Genomic DNA, 25565 nt, shown 5'->3' on the forward strand with positions numbered 1-25565 from the left:
CACCCCCAAGCTTCTGTCAGGACCAACAACACTCAATCAGGGTATTTTCTCCTGCAACGGTCAACATGTCAGGGTTGCCCTTTAAGTCCCTTGTTATTTGCCCTTGCCATAGAACCCCTGGCAATAACGCTTCGCTCCAGTCCTCTCTTCAAAGGTATCACTACATACAGACTCGAACACAAACTGTCTCTATATGCCGATGACTAAAAAACAAGGGGATTTAATTCATATTAAAGACAGAGTTGGTATATTTACATTGTGTATATCTGTACATGCCCTGTGACGGCCTGGCGGCCTGTCCAGGGTGTCTCCCCGCCTGCCGCCCAATGGCTGCTGGGATAGGATCCAGCATCCCCGCGACCCTGAGAGCAGGATAAGCGGTTCGGATAATGGATGGATGGCCGGTGTTTTAAGAACTTAGGCAAACATGACCGCACTGGCACAAAATGTATGACGCTATTTTGTGTTTTGATGAGAGTGGAGGCATGGCAGAAAATGGGAGTTATGAATGGATCATCAATTGTGATTGCGACTGGCTAGAGAGACAACCATATGACTGTGGCACTGACAGCAAATTAAATATTTCTATTTCCCCACTATCTCCACTTGCCCCCCCACCCCACCCACACCCACACCCACACCCACACACACACACACACACACAAATACACACACAATGTGTAAACACAAATTTATTCTTTATTTCAAGGGGATAAGAGTGCAGGATTGTCTACAGTGTAGCACTGCTGGATTTGGTTTTATTGTCCATTGCCTTGCTCACGAGCACTTCAGCAGAGATGGTAAAACATCTACAAGTTTTAACCGTCACCGGCCGTTGCTATTGGACACATGTTTTGTGATGGACAGTTTTTCTCTTTGGCAATGACCGTAAGACTGTAAGGCACATAGACATAAACACCATCATAGTGATGGTGGGTCGAGTGGTATTTCTTTGCCAGAAGGAATATAACTGCCCACCGATTTATTTTGATTAATGTTCCTTATTAAGAACAACTCAATGACTAACTTCACCGAACACATACATGAGAACTCAATGAGAACTCAATTCCGTATTTCCTTTTTTTTTTTGGATCCCCCCCCCCCCCCCATTTTTCTCCCAAATTATATCTGGCCAATTACCCCACTCTTCCGAGCCGTCCTGGTCATTGCTCTACCCCCTCCGCCGATCCGGGGAGGGCTGCAAACTACCACATGCCTCCTCCGATACATGTGGAGTCGCCAGCCGCTTCTTTTCACCTGACAGTGAGGAGTTTCACCAGGGGGACGTACCCAGATAGCATCCGGATGTGGGCCACTTCAGGCAATGATGTGACCCTGAAGTGGCCCGTGTGGTAAATGGTGAATATGGCCCAAATATCACAAAACAAATATGGGCCACCTTTGGCAAATATGTGGCACATGTGGCATTGTTGTGGCTTGGTTCTGGCCCAGATCTGGCAAACAGGAGCGGACCGCCCAAGTGCCATCATTCCACGCGGTATGTGGGCCGGATGAAGTGTCGGGTGTGGGACGGGTCCGGGCCACAGCAGTTTTGCTATCTGGATAGCGTGTGGGAGGATCACGCTATTCCCCCCGGTTCCCCCCCGAACAGGCGCCCCTGACTGACCAGAGGAGGCGCTAGTGGTGCTAGTGCAGCAACCAGGAGACAAACCCACATCTGGCTTCTCACCCGCAGACACGGCCAATTGTGTCTGTAGGGACGCCCGACCAAGCCAGAGGCAACACGGGGATTCGAACCGGGATCCCGGTGTTGGTAGGCAACGGAATAGACCGCGATGCTACTTCATTGTCATACACCACCATTGAGGTACCACGGATCCATTACCACACAAACCATTTTAAATGGTCCAATACCAAAACTCCAGTATCCCAGGACCCTGGACATACGTAATTTAGCTTACAGAAGGATTTCTTGGGAGAACAGTCTGATGCTGATATCAAGTTAAAGAGAAGGAATGACACTTAACAATTTCCATAAAGATGGTATGGCAGCAGTTTAAGTGTCTTTGGCAGGTTTTTGGCGAGAGAGGCAACCGAACACTGTCTGTTGACTACAATCCTTGGTTGAATTTTTTACCAACTAAATGCATTGACCTTACTTACATTGTCCTGTAAATACAACATACTAAAACTTAAATGTCAGATACATGGACAAAATATGGCAAAGCGGGTGAGATTACCCAGAACTGCTACATACTGAAAAGGATATGCCACTTTATACAATGTCACCTCCCAGATAGCATCCGGATGTGGGCCACGTCAGGCAATGATGCGGCGCTGATGGCCTTCTTCTGGCCCTGACAAAATGGACGTGAGCCTAAAGTGGGCCACATGTATAATAGTAATATATGTAATAATATATGGCCCAAATATGCCAAATCAAATGTGGGCCTTTGTTGGCAAAGATGCGGTGCTCTCGGCAACATGTAATCTGGATGTAACCCTGAAGTGGCCCAAATATCACAAAACAAATATGGGCCACCTTTGGTAAATATGTGGCACATGCGGCATTGCTATGGCTTGGTTCTGGCCCAGATCTGGCAAACGGGAGCGGACCGCCCAAGTGCCATCATTCCACGTGGTATGTGGGCCGGATGAAAGTGTCGGGTGTGGGACGGGTCCGGGCCACAGCAATTTTGCTATCTGGGCTTAATTCATGAGAACTTGGATCTTCTAGTTAAGACAAAAACACATAACATTTGACACAATATGCATCAACATGCAAAACTCTAGAAACACACGTCATGATTCTTAGTCTAGAGGCGCTTTTCATCCTAAACATGGACAACAAGGTCACATTTGACTAAACTGCCATACAGTACTTATTGTCAATAAGATTTTGACCACATATAAAAAGGTTAACTGCTCATTAACAGGTAGACAACAATTATATATTCACTGAGAATGTATTGTGGTCTACTGAGAAATATTCTTTTCAACAAAGACAAGAAGATAAGAGGCGTCATTTACTTTCAAATAGTTTTAACTGAGAACTCAAGTTCAAGAACTATAGAAACATGTCAAAAAAGACTTTTTGATTGAGAAGGTATCGGTAATCGACAATTTTAACACTGGAACATCAACATCAAAAGGAACATCAGAACATCCCTGCCGGAGCCTTGAGGATCTCCACCGCCAGTTTCTGAGCGTCCATTATGTGCGGGTACATTTCCATGACCATGTCCACCTGAACGGGATTGAAGATGGCTTGCAGCTTCTTGCGAAGTTGCAACCTTTCGGGATCAAACACGGCGCTGGGTGGCCGCTGGGCCCAGGAATGGTGCTGACGCTCCCTGTAGAAGGAGGCGGGCATGTGAGGACATGGGGAATGGGTGGAGGTGGGGAGACTACGAGACGCCCTGCCCGCTGGGACTGCCTGGAAGGGATCTGACCAGTACATGCGCTTGCTATGCTGGAGTTGGTTGGGGAGGTTGTAATGGTGGCGGTGGTGGATGCTAGGAGGACACGTGTCGTTATATCCGTGCTGAGAGCAGGACTCCAGGTTTGAGGTATTATAATACTGCTGGTGAACTATAGGGGGCACTACGGGGGAACTGCACCACTTACAGGCCGCGTCATGGTGCTGCCTCTTCATATACACGGGCGACTGTTGGGCCCCTACGAAGAGGCCGTGCTGCTGAGGCTTGCTGGACCTGTGAGGTTTGCTGTGTCTCTGTGAAACATCAGCATACTGACTCTCGTAAGAACCAAGGCCAGAGTCCAGGTGCTCATGACAGATGCTGGCAAAGGGGGAACTCGGAACAGGTTGCGGCCCTATCCACTCTTTCTGACAGCAGCCTCCTACAGCTGAATTGAAAGTGCGGTTCAGACCGGTTCTGGGTCCGTTCCGGCACAGGAATGTGTTCTTACTCAACTGACCAGGGTACAGGGAGCTGTGCTGATTTAAGGACAACTTGTGCTCCATTTCAAACTCCAGAGAATGGAAATGGGGATTATGTGAATGACCTAGATCAGACTGAGGGCCTCCTGGTGGCGACCTGGAAATTCTCTCCTCCTTTACAGCAGATATCCGGGCGTTCTCTCTCAGTTCGTCAGCCAAGGAGCAGTAGGACTGGTTCGCTCGCTCCGGGTGGTAGAACTTACATTTGATGCCGTAAGTGCACTTTTTATCTGAGGAAGAAAAATAAAGAATTAAGATGTGTAAATGAAAGGTCAGGAAATGACTGCTCAATGAAAATATTTTGTGGTTTGAGCAGTTTCTCCTTTGTTATTTAACACTAAAAAAAAAACAACAGAAAACGTGGGACCCATTATACAAAAAGTAAGGGCGGGTGGGGTTTATTTGATCTGATTAGCTGTGTATAAACGAATGCGTCTGATGATCTCGTGAGTAGCATTAAAAAGAACAATTGGCTGGGGGAAGCTGGACGAGGGGGAGATCTCTTCAAGTGGCCCCGGGTTAACATGAGACTGTCCTCCACCAAAAAACGACCCCATAGGTCGTTTGTACAAGCAGCTTATTACGACCTGTAGTTACGTTTGAAAGTTAAGCGACCCCTAGCGGTCGTGCTGCCAATAGCAATCTTAATTTCTGCACTAGGCGGTGAAACAACACAGAAACACACCGACCACATGTTCAGTTGTTCTCAGATTGTTTTTATTACTATTTGCCGACTACTTACGTTTATTAGCCTGGGTATGAGGGGTTGTAACGATGACGTCAACAAGCAGATAAAACCCCACAATGCAGAGGCGAAACGTATCTGTGGCATATCTCTTGCCGCCGGTAGGGGGCGCTAATTTAGGAAACGCTCCTGTGGATCGTATTAGAGCAGTGTTTCTCAACCCAGTCCTCAAGGACCCCCCCCTATCCTGCATCTTTTCTTTGCAACCCTGAATAGAAGATACCTGTTTGTAGTTATTCAACCAATCAGCGATTAATTTTGTCAGACGTTGCACACCTTGCATAATTAAGTGCTGCGAGATGATTGGTGGAGTAAGTACAAGCAGGGCTACCTATGCAGGGTTACAATGAAAATCTGCAGGATAGGGGGTCCTTGAGGACTGGGTTGAGAAACACTGTATTAGAGGGTATACGACCTACGTGGGCGTAATGGGTTGGAGGACTTTTACGTCACTGCTGCACAGGTGAGCAGCGGTCCCCTACAGTCATAACACTTTTATCACCAAAATTAATTTAATGATATGGTATTATGATTTATTTTGAGACCAGCTATGTTGTGTGGTTTGGAGACAGTGGCACTGACGGAAAGACAGGAGGTGGAGCTGGAGGTGGCAGAGTTGAAGATGATAAGACTTTCATTGGGAGTGATGAAGAAGGACAGGATTAGGAAGGAGTATATTAGAGGGACAGCTCAGGTTGGACGGTTTGGAGACAAAGCAAGAGAGACGAGATGGAGATGGTTTGGACATGTGTGGAGGAGAGATACTGGGTATATTGGGAGAAGGAGGCTGAATATGGAGCTGCCAGGGAAGAGGAGAAGAGGAAGGCCAAAGAGGAGGTTTATGGATGTGGTGAGGGAGGACATGCAGGTGGCTGGTGTGACAGAGGAAGATGCAGAAGACAGGAAGAGATGGAGACGGATGATCTGCTGTGGCGACCCCTAACAGGAGCAGCCAAAAGTAATAGTAGTAGTAGTAGTAGTAGTAGTAGTAGTAGTAGTAGTAGCAGTAGTAGTAGCAGTAGTAGCAGTAGTAGTAGTAGTAGTAGTAGTAGTAGCAGTAGTAGTAGTAGTAGCAGTAGTAGGTATTATGATTTATTTGCTTCCACTTTCAAAAGAAAAACTAGAAAAACTTCAAACGTTTACTGATATATATATATTTTTCAGTAAAAGGAGACGGTACAGAATGCAGGACAGTTGAAGTGATGACCGATGTTAGAAAACATCAGTGTTTTGGTTTCCGCTCCGTGACAGGTTGTCCTCTCGGAATTGGTTGGGTGTGGCGCAACGCTGGGAGCTGCCGCTCGTGAGCTATGTATTTATCTCCATCGCGCTATTGTACGAAAGTATGCAAATCATTAACTGCGCAGCTGTCAGTTATGCATCCCCGACACTTGCGTAAACGCTCTATTGTTCATGAGGTATGCCAGTAATCTTATGTGGGAAGGGAGTTTTGATAGTTGGCGGTGTAGTGAGTTCAGTGGCCAGAGGTAATCTTATCGGGCCCCCCCCCCCCCCCTGCCGATCCGGGGAGGGCTGCAGACCACCGCATGCCTCCTCCCATACATGTGGAGTCGCCAGCCACTTCTTTTCACCTGACAGTGAGGAGTTTCACCAGGGGGACGTAGCGCTTGGGAGGATCACGCTATCCCCCGCCCCCCCACCACCACCACCACCACCACCAGTTCCCCCTCCCCCCGAACAGGCGCCCCGACTGACCAGAGGAGGCGCTAGTGCAGCGATCAGGACACATACCCACATCCGGCTTCCTACTCGCAGACACGGCCAATTGTGCCTGTAGGGCCGCCCGACCAAGCCGGAGGTAACACGGGGATTCAAACCCGCGATCCCCGTGTTGGTAGGCAACGGAATAGACCGCCATGCTACCCGGACGCCTAATTAACCAAATATGAACTGGAGGAGGAGATGGAGAGACATTCACACCTGGGTACTAGCAGGAGATATTGAAGTGTTGGGCACAGTTCAGTAGTTATGCAAGAAAAGTAGACGGTTTCACTTCGGTTCAACCCAGCTTGACTGGGGTTGCTCAAGTACGTTCGCAAGAACAACAAAACGTGGAAACAAACGCTGACATTGGTGAAAGCTCAGGTGCAAGGCGGTACTTCTGGCCACCAATGATACTTCTAAAACTAGCGATACAGGTGAGCTTAACGGTGAGACCACCGCATGTAATAGTGTCAAAGAAATTTATACTCAAAAAAATGATTGACCAACTGACAGACTTTTGCTTTCCCGGTGTTAAAATAGGACCTCTTGGATTCTATTCCAAGCTTTGCACAAAATTCTCCTTACCATAAGGACAAAGCTGTCTCTTCTGCTCCACGGGCAGCGGCCTCTTTCTGAGGAGGTTTTCGAGACTGGGGCCGTGGCGGCCCATGGGATCATCCGGGGGCATAAACCTGCACAGAAACAGGAAGCGCCGACCCATAAACGTTTCTTTATCGACATGTGACAAATAGTGCTGCGCATACAGTGTCCGTGATAAGCGAGATGGAGGAACGACCTCCCGGCTCCAGCCAGAACTACACCCTCCAGCTCCAATCTTCCCTTTCAGAGTGACAAGTTTTGCTTTAGATGTGAGTCGCCTCGTGAAGCTGGCTTCCAACTCGCTAACAAATTGCCGTCTAGTCTTGCATAAAGCTGTGTCATCTGTGTAGCCTGGGAGAGTTATGACTCCTCCAGAAATGTTTGTGAGTGCCTCTAGAAATATATGCTGTTAAATTTTTTCTGTTTTCTTTAATCAGCTCTTAAATTCATGTAATTTTTAAATGCTATTAATTAAATGAACTAAAAGTAATTTAATTTAATTAACTTTTCTTTAATCAAGATTCAAGAGTTTTTATTTGTCACGTACACACAAGTACAAGTCCCGAGTGCAGTGAAATTAAAACGGCTCCAAAATGCGCAAACAACACAGTACAACAGGTACACACTCCGATTTGCAATACACAACTTACGATCAACAGTTAAGAACTCTCTGTAAAAAGAAAACAAGAGTACAGACAGCACAATATATACAGTAAAAGCACTTAAAAATAGAAATCTGAAGTATATGTAGTGAAATATGAGGTATGTATGTACATAATATGAGTTGTGTAATCAACATTAAAATTCTCATTGGTAAAAAAAAACCCGGCAGAATATATTTTTCCTGCACCCCCACCACTGTTCTCTCTCAGCTTCTCGCTCATATTTCATCGCTTGGTATTGACCACGTGGTTTCATTAAATGTAGGATTTCACAGAAACACCACAGAGATGCATGTAAGACACGCTCTTATCACCTTTAAATGGCTCAGGAAAAATCCATCTTTTTATAATAGTTTAGGTTTCTGGTTTGTCAGCTTACATTTCTGGGTCGTCTGCCAGCGGAGACATGATTAGGAGGAGCTCGCTTGTGCTCTGGTGACCTGGTGTTAAAGCATCTATTTTGCACTGTCACTGTGACAGGGATTCGGCAGCACCGTTCTTCCTGTTCAGGAAGCTTGTGTCATCAGCTGTGTACACCCCTACACCCCCGTGAATTCCCTTCATTCCGGCTGGTGTTTACATTTCACTGGGAGCCGGCGTGCCGGAAGCGCAGCGTGTGCTTGCCGACCAGATACTGGCTCTTTCGTCACTTTCCTCGGCGACTTTAACAAAGGAAATCTCAGCCACCTGATTAAATGCCAGACCAGGAAGGGGAACACTTTCGATCGCTGTTGCAACACTACAATCAACAGGGCCCAACACGTGGTCCCCCGCGCCGCACTGGGACACTCGGACCACGTCCCGGTCCACCGGATTCCTGCACACAGGCAGAAATCAAAACTCTTTAGCCCTGTTGTGAGGACATCTAAGAAGTGGACCAGTGAAGCCATTGAGGATCTTTGCATGTGCTGGGATGCTGCATGGGCTGGGGTGTTTTCAGGACTGCCACCGACAGTCCGGATGAGTACACTGAGGCTGTGACGTCCCACATCAGCTTCTGCGAGGACAGCTGTGCACCATAATGCACCAGGGTTATTTACAACAATGTCAATGACAAACCCTGGTTTACAGCTAAACTCACGCAGCTTAGGTTGAAAAAGGAGGAAGTGTTTACGAGTGGGGACAAGGCTCAGTATAAATACATGTTTACATGCTAAACGACTGTATTCTAGAGAGGCTTCAGCAGCAGTTCTCAGAAAGCAACTTGGCCTCTGTCCTCTGACAGATCACCAACTACAAACCGAAAGCCCCCCCCCCCCGCTCAACTAATGACTTGCACCTGGCTAACGACGTGAATGAGTCCTATTGCTAATTTGAAAGACGACGGGAGAGCCCTGACACCATCTCCCGTGACTCCGTTCGCCAGCTCCTCCTCCCCCACCTCAGCAGGGGCCCGGGGCCTCTCCACAACTGACTCTCTCCACCCCAGAGAGGGACGTTTAACAGGCTGTTCAAGGGACAGAACCCCCTCCAAGCAGCTGGACCAAGCTCTGTCTCTCCCTCCACCCTGAAGCGCTCTGCTGATCAGCCGTCTCCGGTATTCACAGGCATGTTTAAACTCTAGGGGCAATGTAGTACGGCCGAGTCACCTGACCTGCATGTCTTCGGACTGTGGGAGGAAACCGGAGCCCCCCGGAGGAAACCCACACAGACACGGGGAGAACATGCAAACTCCACACAGAGGACGACCCGGGACGACCCCCACCAAGGTTGGACTACCCCGGGGCTCGAACCCAGGACCTTCGAGGCAACAGCGCTGACCACCGCGCCACCGTGCCGCCCACATCTATTCACTTAAGGAGAATTGCTTCCCAAGTCCTGACTTTAGCTGCTTGTAATTAACTCTATATGTTTTTCAACCACTCATTACAAGTGCCTGCACATGCACAGCCCAAAGACCTAAACCATCACTGAGATTGACTGCAACGTGCCCTCTGGAACCAGGTTTCACATCAACCAACATTCGTGGCAGCATAACAGGATGTCACACAGGCAGAGAAATAAACCACTTACTTGTCATTGACGAAGGAGTACATGAGGAGGCTTTCCTCGACACATTTCTTCCACTCCGGTCTCTCTCCCTGTAGGTCACGGTAGGTGTCGTTGGACACAATGACCGCGTCCGACTCGTACGCAAACTTGACGATGAAACGGTCGTCATAGCAGACCACCCGCTTGCCCCCGACACGGCGTGACGGAGTGAACACCACGATCTTCTTTTTTTCCAGCTCCGTCAGGATGTGTTGATCTGTAAGGACAAACATTTAAAGAGGCTACGTTTACTTTTCTTTTTCTTTAACCCTGACGTCATTAAAACGGTATCAGCCCAGACGGCAAAACTGCTGTGGCCCGGACCCGTCCCGCGCCCGACACTTTCATCCGGCCCACATACCGCGTGGAACGATGGCGCTTGGGCGGTCCGCTCCTGTTTGCCAGATCTGGGCCAGAACCAAAACATAGCAATGCTGCATGTGCCACATATTTGCCAAAGGTGGTCCATATTTGTTTTGGGGATATTTGGGCCATATTCACCATTTACCACACGGGCCTTTTTTGGCAAAGATGTGGTGCTCTGGGCAACATGTGATCTGGATGTGACCCTGAAGTGGGCCGTGTGGTAAATGGTGAATATGGCCCAAATATCACAAAACAAATATGGGCCACCTTTGGCAAAAATGTTGCACGTGCGCCATTGCTATGGCTTGGTTCTGGTCCAGATCTGGCAAACAGGAGCGGACCGCCCAAGTGCCATCATTCCACATGGTATGTGGGCCGGATGAAGTGTCGGGTGTGGGACGGGTCCGGGTCACAGCAATTTTGCTGTCTGGGGATGGCGGTTAGCAGAGTTGAGATGAGTAGGACAGGCAGACCAGGGAGTGAGTGTGGCTGGCTGAGGATAAACTCGGGGGTTAGTAAGTGAGCAGACAGGTAGGTAGGTAGGCAGGCAGGCAGGAACCAGAAGGTAAGTGACCTTGGAAGCACGAGGAAACATGGTAAATACAGGCATTGCAAACAACACAAGGAATGACTGAATGTGCTATTTCAGAGCGGCTGAGAGTGAGAGAGGACCACTGTAGAGCTGAAACAATGATCTGGCGATGAGAGGATGGAGAACCAGAGTAGATGTAATGTTGAGCTGATGGAAGGCAGGTGTGCAGGCTGGGCAGGTGAGGTGATTGAGCCAAACTCAAGAGGGAGCCAGAGAGCACTAGGGAAGTAAGCCATGCCCACACCACATACACACACAGACAGACATGACAACACAAGGGACATAACTGGAGGCACAGATGGGGCCCATGACAATACCCCCCCCCCAATGGGAGCCTCCAGGTGAACCACTAGGCTTGTCAGGGTGGTCTCTGTAGACATCCCGGATGAGGGAAGGATCCAAGATGAGTTGGCAGGATAACCAGCTTGTAGTGAGGACTCCATATTATCTCTCTCTCTCTCTCTCTCTCTCTGTCTAACTGATGTCAATCAGACGAGAGGCTCCCTGTCTTTTGTTATGATTATCAGCCCACTACAGGACACGGAGACCCTTCAATGACCCTCCCAAGCTATCATAGATGGAACCAGGAACCACGCTGCTTTTGATATGGGTACCAGATTCACAGCAAGACATGGCACCACCCGGCAACCTTTCCGGGATATCGTCGCCGTTGATCACAGGGAGAAGATTTAATCTCATCTCCACAATAAGACAGCAACTCTCCCCATCACCGTATGGTGAGACAGAACAATGACTTGAGTGGGTCGATTTAAATCTCAAACCCTCTCCCTTGCTCTTCCTTTTTGTCTCATTGGCCCTGCTTACACCCCCCCCCCGCAAATCTCTCTATACTGGGCCAAATGCTGATAACTTACCTTCGGTCATAAACCGCAACGCTCCTTGTCTCTGTATGTGTCTGAGTCAATGTGAATTAACTGTTTAACCATTATGCCATCCAGCCAATACTACTCAGCAGACAATTCCATGAACAACGATCTAACGCACATGTAAATATCCTGCCGTTTAGTGACCATATGTAGTTAGGTCTTTCTGGTCAAGCTATATTCTGTTAACTGTATTTTGTTATTTGATTTCATTACTTTCTTTTTCATTTACTTTTATTGACGTTATTCTGTAGTCATCTCATATAAGACGGTATTTTTATCATAATCAATAAGCTGTTAGTTACCTTTTGTTCATCTACTAATAATATAGGAAATCATCTCACTAGTTTAATTAGGAATATCCTTTTGGATGAGTATTTAAGGTGATAGGGCAATTAGTGTTTAATATGTTCTCTTGGTGTTTTATGCAATACGTTGTAATATATTTTCCAGGTCTAGAACCACTACCGATTGGCCATGGTTCTAGCTGGGCATATGATACGAGTCGGGACAGTTACCTTCAGTGTAATAGATTACTATCTGACTGAAACCCAGCCACTGAGGATACACAAGCCAGTGCATTCTCAGTGCCGGTCCCAAGTCCGGATAAATGGGGAGGGTTGCATCAGGAAGGGCATCCGGCGTTAAATCTTGGCCAAATCAAATATTTGGATCATAAATCAGATTTCCATACTGGGTCGGTCGAGGCCCAAGTTACCAACGACCACCATCGGTACTGTTGGACAGCAGGGTGCCGGTGGAAACTATGCTACTGTTGGGTGAAGGCATGTGCAGAGGCAGCAGGAGAGGAGGAAGGGTAGGCGTGTGGAGGTGAGAGTCGGAACTTTGAATGTTGGCACTAGGACTGGTAAAGCGAGAGAGCTGGCTGATATGATGGAGAGAAGGAAGGTAGGCATACTGTGTGTGCAAGAGACCAGGTGGAAGAGGAGTAAGGCCAGGAGCATCGGAGGAGGGTTCAAACTCTTCTACCATAGTGCGAATGGGAGGAGAAATGGGGTAGGGGTAACTCTGAAGGAAGAGTATGTCAAGCGTGTGTTGGAGGTGAAGAGAGTGTCAGACAGAGTGATGAGTATGAAGCTGGAAATCGAAGGTGTGATGATGAATGTTGTCAGAGCATATGCCCCGCAAGTTGGGTGTGAGGTGGAAGAGAAAGAAGAATTCTGGAGTGAGTTGGACGACGTGGTGGAGAGGGTACCCAAGGAGGAGAGAGGGGTGACTGGAACGGACTTCAGTGGGCATGTTGGTGAAGGGAACAGAGGTGATAAGGAGGTAATGGGTAGGTATGGAGTCAAGGAGAGAAATGTGGAAGGACAGACGGTGGTGGATTTTGTGAAAAGGATGGAAATGGCTGTGGTGAATACATATTTCAAGAAGAGGGAGGAACACAAGGTGACATACAAGAGTGGAGGAAAGTGCACACAGGTGGCCTATATCTTATGTAGAAGGCAAGATCTGAAAGGGATTGGAGACTGCAAGGTGGTGACAGGGGAGAATGTTGCTAGGCAGCATCGGATGGTGGCCTGTCGGATGACTTGGAGACCAAGAAGAGGGAGATAGTGAAGGCAGAGCCAAGGATGAAATGGTGGAAGTTGAAGAAGGAAGACTGTTGTGTGGACTTCAGGGGGGAGGTAAGACAGGCACTGGGTGGTAGTGGAGAGTAGCCAGATGGCTGGGTAACCACTGCAGAAATAGTGAGGGAGACTACTTGGTTTGTTATCTGGACAGAGGAAGGAAGACAAGGAGACTTGATGATGGAATGAGGAAGTACAGCAAAGAATACAGAGGAAGAGGTTGGCAAAGCAGAAGTGGGATAGTCACAGAGATGAAGAAAGTAGACAGGAGTACCAGGAGATGCAGTGTAAAGGGAAGAGAGAGGTGGCAAAGGCAAGTGCATATAGCGAGTTGTATGAGGTTAGACACTAAGGAAGGAGAAAAGGACTTGTACCGACTGGCTAGACAGAGGGACCGAGCTGCAAAGGATGTGCAGCAGGTTAGGGCGATCAAGGATAGAGATGGAAATGTGCTGACAAGCGAGGAGGATGTGACGAGAAGGTGGAAGGAGTACTTTGAGGGGCTGATGAGTGACGAAAATGAGAGAGAGAGAAGGGTGGATGATGTGGAGATAGTGAATCAGGAAGTGCAGTGGATTAGCAAGGGGGAAGTGAGGGCAGCTATGAAGAGGATGAAGTGTGGAAAGGCAGTTGGCCCAGATAACATACTGTGGAGGCACGGAGGTGTTTAGGAGAGATGGCAGTGGGGTTTTTAACTAGATTGTTTAACACAATCTTGGAAAGTGAGAGGATGCCTGAGGAGTGGAGAAGCAGCATACTGGTGACGATTCTCAAGAACAAGGGCGATGTGCAGAACTGTAGCAACTACAGAGGTATAAAGTTGATCAGCCACAGCATGAAGATATCCAGCAAAGATGACTCCAGGAGGAGGGGTTGCAGGCTGTGACACAATTAAGTGTAGCTTTCAGGTCCTGGTTGACCCACTCCATCTGTCCATAGATCTGGGGATGGTAATCTGATGGGACACTCACAGATGCTCCGAGAGCCCGACAGAATGCCTTTCATACCTGGGATATTAACTGTGGTCCACGGTCAGAGACAATGTCAAACGTGATCCTGTGGAGTCGGACAATGTTGTGAACCAGGAGGTTGGCAGTTTCCGAGGCTGTGGGAAGTTTGGGTAGGGGCGTGAAATGTACAGCCTTGGAAAATCTGTCTACAATGGTGAGTATGACTGTGCTGCCTTGAGATGGTAGGAATCCGGTTACAAATTTGAAGCCAATGTGGCTCCATGGTCGACTTGGTACTGGAAGGGGATGGAATAGGTGGATGGTGGATGGCTGGTGAGATGGCTTACTGTGTGCACACAGTGCAAGTGAGCACAAAAGCATGGGTGTCAGCATCCACGGAAGGCCGCCAGAAACGGTGTTTCAGAAGAGTCAAAGTACAGCTGATACCAGGATGACAGGCAAACTGGGAGGTGTGAACCCATTGAAAGACCTGTGAGCGGACAGAATCGGGCACAAAGAGACATTTATTAGGGCCATTTCCTGGGTCCAGTTCAGTTCTTTGGGCTTCCTAGATGAGGGATTCAATTTCCCAAATCACTGGCCAGCACGTATGACAAGGGAACAATGGTATCTGGTTAGGGTGGGTTGTTGTCAGGGAAAAACTGTCGAGAGAGGGCGTTTCTGGAACTGTGTTGATAAGTGAGTGTGAAACTAAATCGCACAAAGAACAGCACTCACTGGGCTTGATGGGAATTGAGTCGTTTGGCAGTCTGGATGTAGGCCAGGTTCTTGTGATCTGTCCAAATGATAAATGGCTGTTCTGCTCCCTCCAGCCAGTGTCTCCATTCCTCCAGAGCAAGCATGACTGGGAGCAGCTCCCTGTTCCCAACGTCATAGTTCCGATCAGGGGGACAGTTGGTGGGGGAAAAATGCACAGGGGTGGAGAAGTAAAAATGTTTTAAAGAGATCTAGTGCGGGGCAAAATCAAAAAATATTACTAGCACAATTATCATGGGGAATTTTACACACATCACGATATCTTTCCACTTCTGGTGTGGGAAGATGGCGGGGCGAATTCACGTTTGCAGCACCCTCACCCAGTGCGGTGTGGGAAGACCCTGACCCAGTACCGTCCATGCAGTGTCTTTGTCCACATCTGCGTCTAAGTTTGTCTTCGTTTGATGGCTGGGAGAGCTGGCGCTGGATCGGCTGGGAGAGCTTGGTCTGCCGCGTCCTGTGGGCCCAGGTACCACGGCCCTGCCTGGAGCTGTGCCATCGAGGGCGGTCTGACAGGATGCGGAAGCGGGGCAGGCTAAGCTAACTGCTAGCCCACGCAGACTGGCAGATCCGATAACACCGAGGGCGGTCTGTTGGCAGCCTCGCCTAGCGTTGACTGTCTTTTTGGTGTTGTCGTGTGGAGTGCGGGGAGGTGTGTCGAAGGTGTTTAGCTGGGACAGCTGGCGTTGGATCGGCTGGGAGAGCTTGGTCTGCCGCGTCCTGTGGGCCTAAGGACCACTGCCCTGCCCGGATCTGTGCCCGAAGAGGAAACACCGAGTGCAGTCTGACAGGACGCGGAAGCGGGGCAGGCTAAGCTAACTGCTAGCCCACGCAGACCAGCAGTTCCGACAGTCATCCTGGCTGGCGTTCATTCTCTTGGACAGTGATTTTTTTGTTTAGTTTGGGTATATGTGTTAGTTTGGATATATGCGTTCTTGTAGTTTTTGGGTGTGTTTATTTGTCTTCGTGTTGCACTGCTGTGGGCCGGGGGAAATGATATTTCGTTTCATTCCGTGTGCACAAGTGCATGAAATGAAATAACAAAGTGTTCCTGATTTCTGATGTGCTTGCATATGGAAAAATGCCATATGTAAGAATCCGGCTGAGGTTCATCACGCTGAACTGTTTGGTCATGTAAAATGTAATATCAAACCAGAACTAATTTTCTAATAATACTGCCTCAAACATTTCAGTCCTTACTTTTGGTGATACATTCTCATCACCATGAATTCAGATAACAAATCTGAGCATCACTACATGCGTTATCCAAGTTTCCATCTATTACAATACCCCTGAAAGATGACAAATGCTAATATTGCCCTGCCCTAGGTCTTGGTTTAAAAAAAAAAAGAAAAAAAAAAGAGCCCATCCTTTAACTTTTATGGTCGCTATGGAAAGATTATGCAGAGGAGCTTGGCTAATTATTTTGAAATTATTGTTAATCGGCACAATATTGTGTTTTTGTGTAGCATTTGCACATTATCAACACTTCAATAATCTCTATTTCTCTTGACATTATTTGCCTGTTAAGTCTCCTAATGCAATTTGTCCTGCAGACGTGAAGCCAGCAATTATTGACTGCATAACGCGGCATAGTCGAGCCAATTTTGCAACCGTGTTCCAAGTGCAAAGACCACAAAGCTGATGGAAACATGCAGTGTGTTTACATATTACCTAGAAACCCAGCAATCAGTCATAGAAAACAAACGACGCCGGTGAGATGGCTTATATTACCTCACCTGTGCACACAATCACCGTGTCTAATATGTACACTACATCTTCTTTCCATACTACTCAATAAAAAGATATAATACATGCACCTGTGCACTGGGTTTTTAACGTCAGAATTAAAATGAAATGCAGTATTGCAGTCCTTATGAGTAAACAAGTGGCAGGGTTACACGAGAACTGCACGTACTATGGCCAAACTATCGATTTTAAAACACCTCATTATTCACTCGCCCTGTAACAAAGTGCCTCTACTGTTCAGACTGACAGTTACTTAACCCTTTGCTATGCTTGGCTTGCTGCAGATTAACACGCCGTGTGAGTAAACCTGGGTGTGTAAGAAAAACACAGCCATACTTCCTGCTGGGGATTTTCTGGGAAAGACAACGGGTCTATTTTTTACTTCCTGGTCTGGGGATTGAAAATAAAGCCTTTGAGGTCGTCCCACCCAGACTTGAGAGTTCCTTGTGCACGAGAAGCCCGAGAGAAGCGAGGAGGACGATGGGTCATTTGAAAAGAGCTGTTCGATTCCTTTGTTACATTGCATAGTTTAAGGCTGGGGTGGTATGAAAACCTTGATATCCCAGATACATAGAAATTGAATAGGAGGTTACTTTAATAAGGAAGGAGACAGCATAGGTTGAACGAGAATATCCGTGTCGATATTTGAGGCATAACCACCAACGCTCCCCAAATATCAAAGAATATTTGGCCCAGATATGGCCCACATCTGCAGTTATCTTACGGCCCACATTTGGCCTTGAATGATGGCGTTGACTCAGGGTGAGTGGGGCTGCCTCAACTCGGCCACACTCATGACATTTGGGCCTCTTCTGGCCCACACAACATGTGCCTTAACTACAGTCAAGCCTGACTCATTATATTTGAGCCACATCTGGCCCACATAGTATGTGCTGTAACCCAAGTCAAGCCCGGTTCATTATATTTGGTCCATGTCTGGCCCACGCAACACTTGCCGTAACCCAAGTCAGGCCAGCTTATGACATTTGGGCCACGTCTGGCCCACACAACAGTTGCCAGTGCCGTAACTACCAAAAGTGTCCCAGATTAGGCCTAAATGTGTCTGCTATACAGAGCTAATTTTATAAACTATGCAACATGTGGCCATGGTTCGTCAGCATACATAACCAAGTACTTTTGTTGTAGGGGTGGGCTATAATTCAATATTATAGTTTATTGTCTTTCAACTGTATCATCATCTCGCGATGCACAAATTTTCTCACCAAATGAGGTCTGAAATATTTTTTTGGGGAATATTATTGGAGAACTAGTTTTGGTTTGATATTCATTCATTCATTCATTCATTATCCAAGTAGCTCATCCCAATCGGGGTCGCGGGAAGCTGGAGCCTATCCCAGCAGTCATTGAGCAGAAGGTGGGGAGACACCCTGGACAGGCTGCCAGTCCATCGCAGGGCCGACATATTCACACACACCTAGGGACAATTTAGTACATGTCTTTGGACTGTGGGAGGAAACCGGAGCACCCGGAGGAAACCCACGCAGACATGGGGAGAAAACATGCAAACTCCACACAGAGGGCGACCTGGGACGACCCCCAAGGTTGGACAACCCCGGGGTTCGAAACCAGGACCTTTCTGCTGTGAGGCGACTGTGGTAACCACTGCGCCGCCCCTGGTTTAATATTGTACTTTACATTACCAAACGGCTCAATGTGAGGAACTTGACTTGTATTCTTATGATATTTTTGCATATGTAGGTGGATATTGTCCTGCAAAATTCCTCGCTGTTATCACGATGGCAGCATTTCCTATATCACCCAGCACTACTTTACAGCCTTCGGAGATCTGTTTCACAATCTCCTCCGTTTCACAATCTCCACCGTTTTGCTAATGGCAGAATAAGCTGGATAATTTCACCTCACTGACAGCTTTGCAGCTATGTTTACAGTGATAGTATATATGAACGATAAGTGCACAGGAAATTGGATAATTGCAAATATTAAGGATATAGGTAGGCATTCATACTGTTCTCTTCTAATTATAAGCCACCGGTGTTCTCACCTGTGATGGGGGCGTCGGGCCTGGGCTGTTCCTTGCGCCAGGTAGGGACAAACACGGTGATACTGGTGTGGCCTCTGCTCAGGAAGTAGCTCACTGCCAGCTGGATGCCCCGGCAGGAGAAGACTTCCTTGTTTCCGTGACTGGAAAAGAGTAAAAAAAAATGTGTCTAAAATTCCAAAGAATGACTCAGCAACCCCTTAGAGGGAAGCAGTCGTGATTTTCTCCATTATCTCTCTCTCTCTCTCTATATATATGTGTTGTAGTCTTCCGCGTGTCTCTGAGACGCTGCCAAAATGATGCGGGAAAAGTGGTGAGCAGTCCGGCAATGTGCACGTTTACTTATGTAGCTGAGTCGATGTGTTATTCATGCCATCTTTATTTTATTTTTTTTTTCCTCTTAGTGAACATTCCCAAAACCTGTGTAACCACCCTCAAGATTGACAAATTCGAGGGGGAGGGGGGGCAATCACAGGAACTGCCGCGTCCGGGACGCGAACCCGTATCGCCCGCACCGCCGGAGTCATCGCTGACCGCTCGACTAATGGGTCAGACCCGTCAGCCAACGTGTCTACTTATCCATGCACGTTACAATATGTAGTTCCGGTTTAACTGTTGTACCAAGGGAGACTTCCATTATTTCATTTTATGTTTTGTAATGTAGCCGGTTATTTTGTTGCCCGGTGCGGGATTCGATACGAGGTGTACTGCACCACAAGGCGACATCACTAACGCTCGGCTAAAGGGTCAGACCCGTTAGCTAGGGGCTAACGTGTCTTATTAGTAGTTTACAGTCGTCACCCTCTCCCGGAAGCGCGCCCTCGCGCTTTGTTCTTCCCACGCTCCGAAGAGACTTCTGAGGATCTGCACACTTCCGGATCCCACCGCTGCCACCAATGTAACCGGTTATTTACTTGCCCGGTGCGGGATTCGATACGGGGTGTACTGCACCACAAGGCGACGTCGCTAACCGCTCGGCTAAAGGGTCAGACCCGTTAGCCGCTAGCTTATAGTGTAAACTACCAATAAGACCCGTTAGCTAGGGACTAACGTGTCTTATTAGTAGTTTACAGTAATTTCCCCCCAATTGTATCTGGCCAATTACCCGAGCCGTCCCGGTCGCTGCTCCACCCCCTCTCTGCCGATCCGGGGGGCGCCCCGACCGACCAGAGGAGGCGCTACTGCAGCGACCAGGACAAATACCCGCATCCGACTTCCCACTCGCAGACACGGCCAATTGTGTCTGTAGGGACGCCCGACCATGCCGGAGGTAACACGGGGATTCGACCCGGCGACCCCGCGTTGGTAGGCAACGGAATAGACCGCTACGCTACCCGGACGCCCGGGGACGTCAATTAGTGACACACAAGAGACGCGGGAGTGACTTAGCTACAAATTCGCGGCAGAAGTTGAGCAGCTGTTGTAATGGGGAACGAGAGACAGCCTGCCACTGAAAGTAGCATGGGGAACTGTTTGTTCCCCATGCTACTTTCTTTAGAATACATGTGCAGATCCTGATTCCTGGTGTGACTGGTGTTCTGCGGTCTGTACTTCAGTCTGTGAGCAACCCTAACTAAAGGGTCTGACCCTTTAGCCGAGCGGTTAGGGATGTCGCCTTGTGGTGCAGTACACCCCGTATCGAATCCCGCACCGGGCAAGAAAATAACCGGTTACATTGGTGGCAGCGGTGGGATCCGGAAGTGCGCAGATCCTCAGAAGCCTCTTCGGAGCGCGGGAATAACAAAGCGCGAGGGCGCGCTTCCGGGGAGGGTGACGAATGTAAACTACTAATAAGACATGTTAGCCCCTAGCTAACGGGTCTGACCCTTTAGCCGAGCGGTTAGCGATGTCGCCTTGTGGCGCAGTACACCCCGTATCGAATCCCGCACCGGGCAAGAAAATAACCGGTTACATGTGTTTATTGGCCATGTAGGTTTGCACATACGTGGAATTTGACGCCGGTTTCGTGGCTCTCTCAGTGTGCTTAACACAGAATAACGACACTACGACGCAACAAGCTTCAGACGAGACTGCCCGCCACCAAAAAAAACCGACCCCCATAGGCGACCTCTAGCGGTCGTGCTGCCAATAGCAACCTTAAGTTACTACATTAGACGCGCTGACTGCATATTCTATTGTTCTCAAATTGTTTTTTATGACTATTTACTGACTATTTACACACTAAGAACAACAAGTACCAGTGTGTACCTAAGTGGGTACAAATGCTTGTCGCCGGGGCAGTACCTTTCTGAAGTACAATAATTTACCCATGTAATTGTACTTCATTGTCTTTTAAGTACCTTTGTTATCTTTCAGCTTGTGGAAAGATACATATCTGATCCTTCAAAGTACAATATTGTACCTCTGTTGCTGTAATGTACCTATGAGCACAGAAGTGCACCTCTTCTGTACCTCAATTTCTGAGAGTGTACCTTTATTAGCCCGTCTATGAGGCGTTGCAAAAAGGGTGTCAACGAGTAGATAAAAACCCACAATGCACAGAGGCGAAAAGTGTCTGTGGCATATCTCCTGCCGCCGGTAGGGGCGCTAATTTAGGAAACGCTCTTGTGGGTCGTATTAGAGGGTATACGACCTATGTGGTCGTATGGGTTGGAGGACTTGTTAGGTTGCACATACGTGGAATGTGACTCCGGTTTCGTGGCTCTCTCAGTGTGCTTGACATAGAATAGCAACACTACAACACAACAACATTCAGCTATATACACAAGTGCAACGGTGCAGAGAATATAAGAGATTACACAGCCGGGTGCAGCACTGATGTTTGCATTTTCATATACAATGCAGCACATCATCAAACCAGAATGTACGTTTTCACATTCTCACATTGCCCGCCACCGACGTCAACGGCCGACACAATTTTGACAGGTTTTCAGAGACGCACAGAAGATTCCTCTGTATTGTGTCTGCCAAAGAAGTGTAATCCCTACAAGAAATATAAGGGGAGATGCTGACAATTGTTTCCCTTTAGGACAAACTGAGATCTGCATTGCAAACCAAAATGCATTGATGGCAATCACGTTTCTGCATGATTCGTTGGCTTAAATGTCTCAAACTTAGATTTCACACAAGCGCGCACCACATCAGCAAAACCCCCGTTATCACGTTATAACATCAACGTGGGCTGTCACTGGGGAATTTCAAAGTTGTGCAGAAACCACTTGGGTCTATGTGTCCTTTGTGTCCCCGTGAGCGTGGATTCCCTCCAGCTATTGTACTCATTTGTCTATGTCAACCGTGAGGTGAAGATTTTGAGGTGTGTGTCAGAGATTTGCATATTGAGTCAGAGGCCCTGACAAAAGCATGCACAGGCAAGAACGTGAACGCCCTTTTGAAAAAAAAAAAGCCCCACACGGGTATTCATAACACCGCATAATTCGGGGTCAGAGTTCAAGGAGCTCGTGCAGGTAAGGCTTGTGACAGTTTGACACGTGGTTATACAGGTATCTGGCACCCAGGCCTCCGCTGGAGGACACGCGTGAGGGACGGCTGTGACAGCTTTTGTCCGCTTTGACCTAGTCTGCATCACGCCGGGCTTGGATATAAGCAGCAGTCGCCCAAATCAAGTAGGACAAACCAGTATGAAATGTCAACAGGCCTGCAGTGACTTTATTCGAAAGCAGCCGGGGACGGGCAGCGTTTCTTTTCATAGCGATGAGCTGCCACGCCTGCAGCTTAGCTTTCAGAACAGCCGCTCCGACGTGACTCAACCCAACCCATACCGCCACATAGGCCGTTTGTCCTCTAATACAGTGCTTCTCAACCTTTTTGGGGTCCTGGACCCCCTGCGTATTTTTGATCTACCCTGAGGACCCCTCCACCTGATCTTGGGGGAGGGGGGTTGCAATTTGATAGAAACAGTAGAAACTGCATTTTAAATTGCATTATAGCATTTATTCACTCTCTGGGGCAAAAATAGGAGCTTTCAGTTGTCACTTGGATATAGTTAACAAAACAGAATTCTTATGCAGTAACTTTCAGATATATGTAACAAAACAGAATATGTATTCAGTAACTTTCAGATATATGTAACAACAGAATTTTTATGCAGATCTCTTATTAAAATACAATAAATTACACTTGTGAAACAGATGTAATTAGAGAAAAAAGTCCTGTTACCCTTTATAGTTTAGGTAGATAAAGGTCTCAGTCACATTTGAGTAAAATAATCCTATTTCTATAAATGTCATAGGACCCTTTTTTTAAAAGATATTTTATTTTCACGGACCCCTTGCAATCACACCACGGACCACTAGGGGTCCGCGGACCCCCGGTTGAGAAACACTGCTCTAATACGACCCACAGGAGCGTTTCCTAAATTAGCGCCCCTAGCGGCGGCAGGAGATTATGCCGCAGGTGCTTCTCGCCTCTGTGCATGGTGGGTTTTTAAAACAGTGTGAGAACAACAGAATGTGTAGTCAGTGTGTTTTTGTGTTGTTTCTCCGTCTAGTATAGTAACTAAGATCGCTACTGGCAGTGTGTTTACCTATGAATGACGTCATAAGAGCCAACTTAACGTTAGCCACAAGTTAGCGAGTCAGCTAGTGCGGACGTTATAACCGCTATGTGACATTAAGCTTCGCTTTTATTAATATTCCTTCTCGCGACAGCTTATGGAAGGAGATGCTTATTGCTACAGCGGAAGTGACGTGTTATAATTACGGAGGACCGCCAGGAAGTAGTTTAACGCCTCACTACAGGTGGTAATCAGCTGCTTGTTCAAACGACCCAGGGGGTCGTTTTGTGGTGGGGGACGGTCTCAGAACACAGCTGTGTGGAACCACGTGACAACAACATGTGTAAGTAAATCCCATATGTCCTTTATGTATGTTGGGTGAGTGAACTCTTAAAATCATTTCCGTTTACCTCATGGCGACATTGCTGCCGTCGATAACGACGGCTTTCAGCTCAGACTCCGCGTCCCCGGTCTCCTCCTGTTGGGACGGCGGCGATGGGGGCCCTCTGCGGGGTCCCGGGGCCCAGCTGGGGGCCGGCGGATTCTCGTCACCGTCCAGCAGACTGGGGACGGAGGGCGATCCGGCGTCGACGGTCCTGGACCTCACCAGCTCTCCCAGCACGGAGTTGGTGTCGGTGCTCAGGCCCAGCTTGCCCAGGGCGGCCCTCACCTCCGCCGAGGAGTAGCCCAGTTTCCGGAAGAAGTCCGCCTTGTGCTGGATTTCCCCGCTGTCCGGATCCAGCCGGGCCGCGGCGCAGTCGTGGAAATGCCATTCCTGATCCATTCCTGCGCCCCGCTTGTTTCTCTCTCTCTCTCTCTCTCTCCTTCCTCTCTGCCCTTGAGCAACACAGGGAACCGGTGGCATTTGTAAAGAGGAAAGCGTTCACAGCCTCTCGCAGCCTGTGCTGCTGCAGCTTTACATGGGGTTTGCAGATATTTTCTCTTTCCACTGCGTGACAACAACTCACACGTGGGATTCTCTTGTAGCGCAAAAAGAAAGTGCACAAGGGCACAGGAAACGTGCGCCACAATATAGCGCCGCCTTGCGTCGGGAGAGCGAGATTAAGCGGTGCGGATAGAGTATAACTACCTAAAACGACTCACAAAATGCGTTTTGAAACATTGTTCCGATACCCCGTTTGGGCTTCGTGTCATACTTTGCATTATCTAACAGCTCGGCTTGAGTGTGAAAGATTCTTTATTTTTTTGGGGGGGGGGGGTGAGAAGGTGTCATGATGCACTATATTGTGTAACAATCCCCCTGTAATTACGAGGATAAATGACGTTTTCCATGCCGGTCACGGTTGACTGTGTCGGTCCAGCCTGCCGGTTGTGTTTACCCCCCCCCCCCCCAAAAAAAGAAGTAAAAATAGAAGGCAGATGACTGACTAGAATATAAGGAGACGCCGTGAGCGCGATACATTGTAGCGAATTCGGGGGGGGGACAACGCAGTTACGGGAACTGCCGCGGCCGGGAAGCGAACCCGTATCGCCCGCACCGCAGGAGGCGTCGCTACCCGCTAGACTAAAGGGTCGGACCCGCGAACCAGCGTGTCTACTTATCCATGCACGTTACAATATATATATATATACCCGTATGGACACGCGCTCCTCACCCTATAATTCCCCAACACGAGACAGTACAGCGCCTACAGACAGCAGCGCGCCTGGCGCACAGGTGACCGGGACACGTCTCAAGGTGCGCAGACTGCAGCGGTAAACTCACCCCCCCCACCCCCCTCCTCCACAAACATCGGCTATAACTTACTTACCTTCACTTATGTATCAGTCGTCTCCCCTTCGGCCTCCATTTCTCACGCATTTCTCACGCAACCCGTCTCCTTTCTCTTTTCCCGAGTACAGTAACTTTTGATACGCTTTTGACTTTCTGGCGCCTCCCTCTTGGAAAACGATTTCCTCCCCCTCCCCCCTCCTCCCCCCCCCCCAGACGTAGAGTCGAAAGTATGCAGATTTGCATACTTCGGAGGTATAAAGTATGCAAATCCGCCAGAGCTAAAACTCGGGGGAGGGGGGGGGATTTCTGAAGCGAGCCGAGACCTTTACCGAGGATGTTGAGAGAGGACGCGTGGCTCTCGTTCGCGCCGGCGCGCCGCGCCGCGCCGCGCCTCCGCTGGCAGCCCGTCCTGACGTGCCGCCGTGCGAAGACGGGAACCGGAAGAGACCCGTTAACCGCTCGCCGCGTCTCACGATCACCGCGAACCGGCGGCGTGAAGACGCTCCCTCGGTCTCAGCCGCCGGCGGAAAGTTTGTCAACGGTGTCGTTTTTATCTGCGCCACTAGATGTCGCCCTTGCTACGCGGTTTTCCCCCTCATCGATGACCGAGCTCCCCTCACCAAGGACGAGGAGCTCAACCAACTCCAGCCAACATCTCCACATGTGAGATGGACTCCATCTCACATGTGGATGTTGTTTGACGTGGCCAGGCTGGTGGTGCTAAGGTAGAGCACAGTTGTG

The 25565-nt window shown here is 48.5% G+C and overlaps 1 protein-coding gene across 1 annotated transcript; it reads right to left on the bottom strand.

The window, feature by feature from the left end:
- Positions 1-693: 693 nt before the first annotated feature.
- On the bottom strand, positions 694-24980 carry LOC130117947 (ribonuclease ZC3H12A). The gene is made up of 6 exons (XM_056286219.1): positions 24862-24980; positions 23500-23926; positions 18619-18758; positions 9668-9902; positions 6978-7084; positions 694-4152 (listed from the first exon to the last, which is right to left on the bottom strand). Exons 2-6 carry the CDS (start codon positions 23871-23873, stop codon positions 3119-3121), a joined length of 1890 nt encoding a protein of 629 aa, XP_056142194.1. The 5' UTR covers positions 23874-23926; positions 24862-24980; the 3' UTR covers positions 694-3118.
- Between the last annotated feature and the right edge of the window lie 585 nt (positions 24981-25565).

Source organism: Lampris incognitus, chromosome 9 (genome assembly GCF_029633865.1).
Source record: "Lampris incognitus isolate fLamInc1 chromosome 9, fLamInc1.hap2, whole genome shotgun sequence".
NCBI classification, from domain to species: Eukaryota; Metazoa; Chordata; class Actinopteri; order Lampriformes; family Lampridae; genus Lampris; species Lampris incognitus.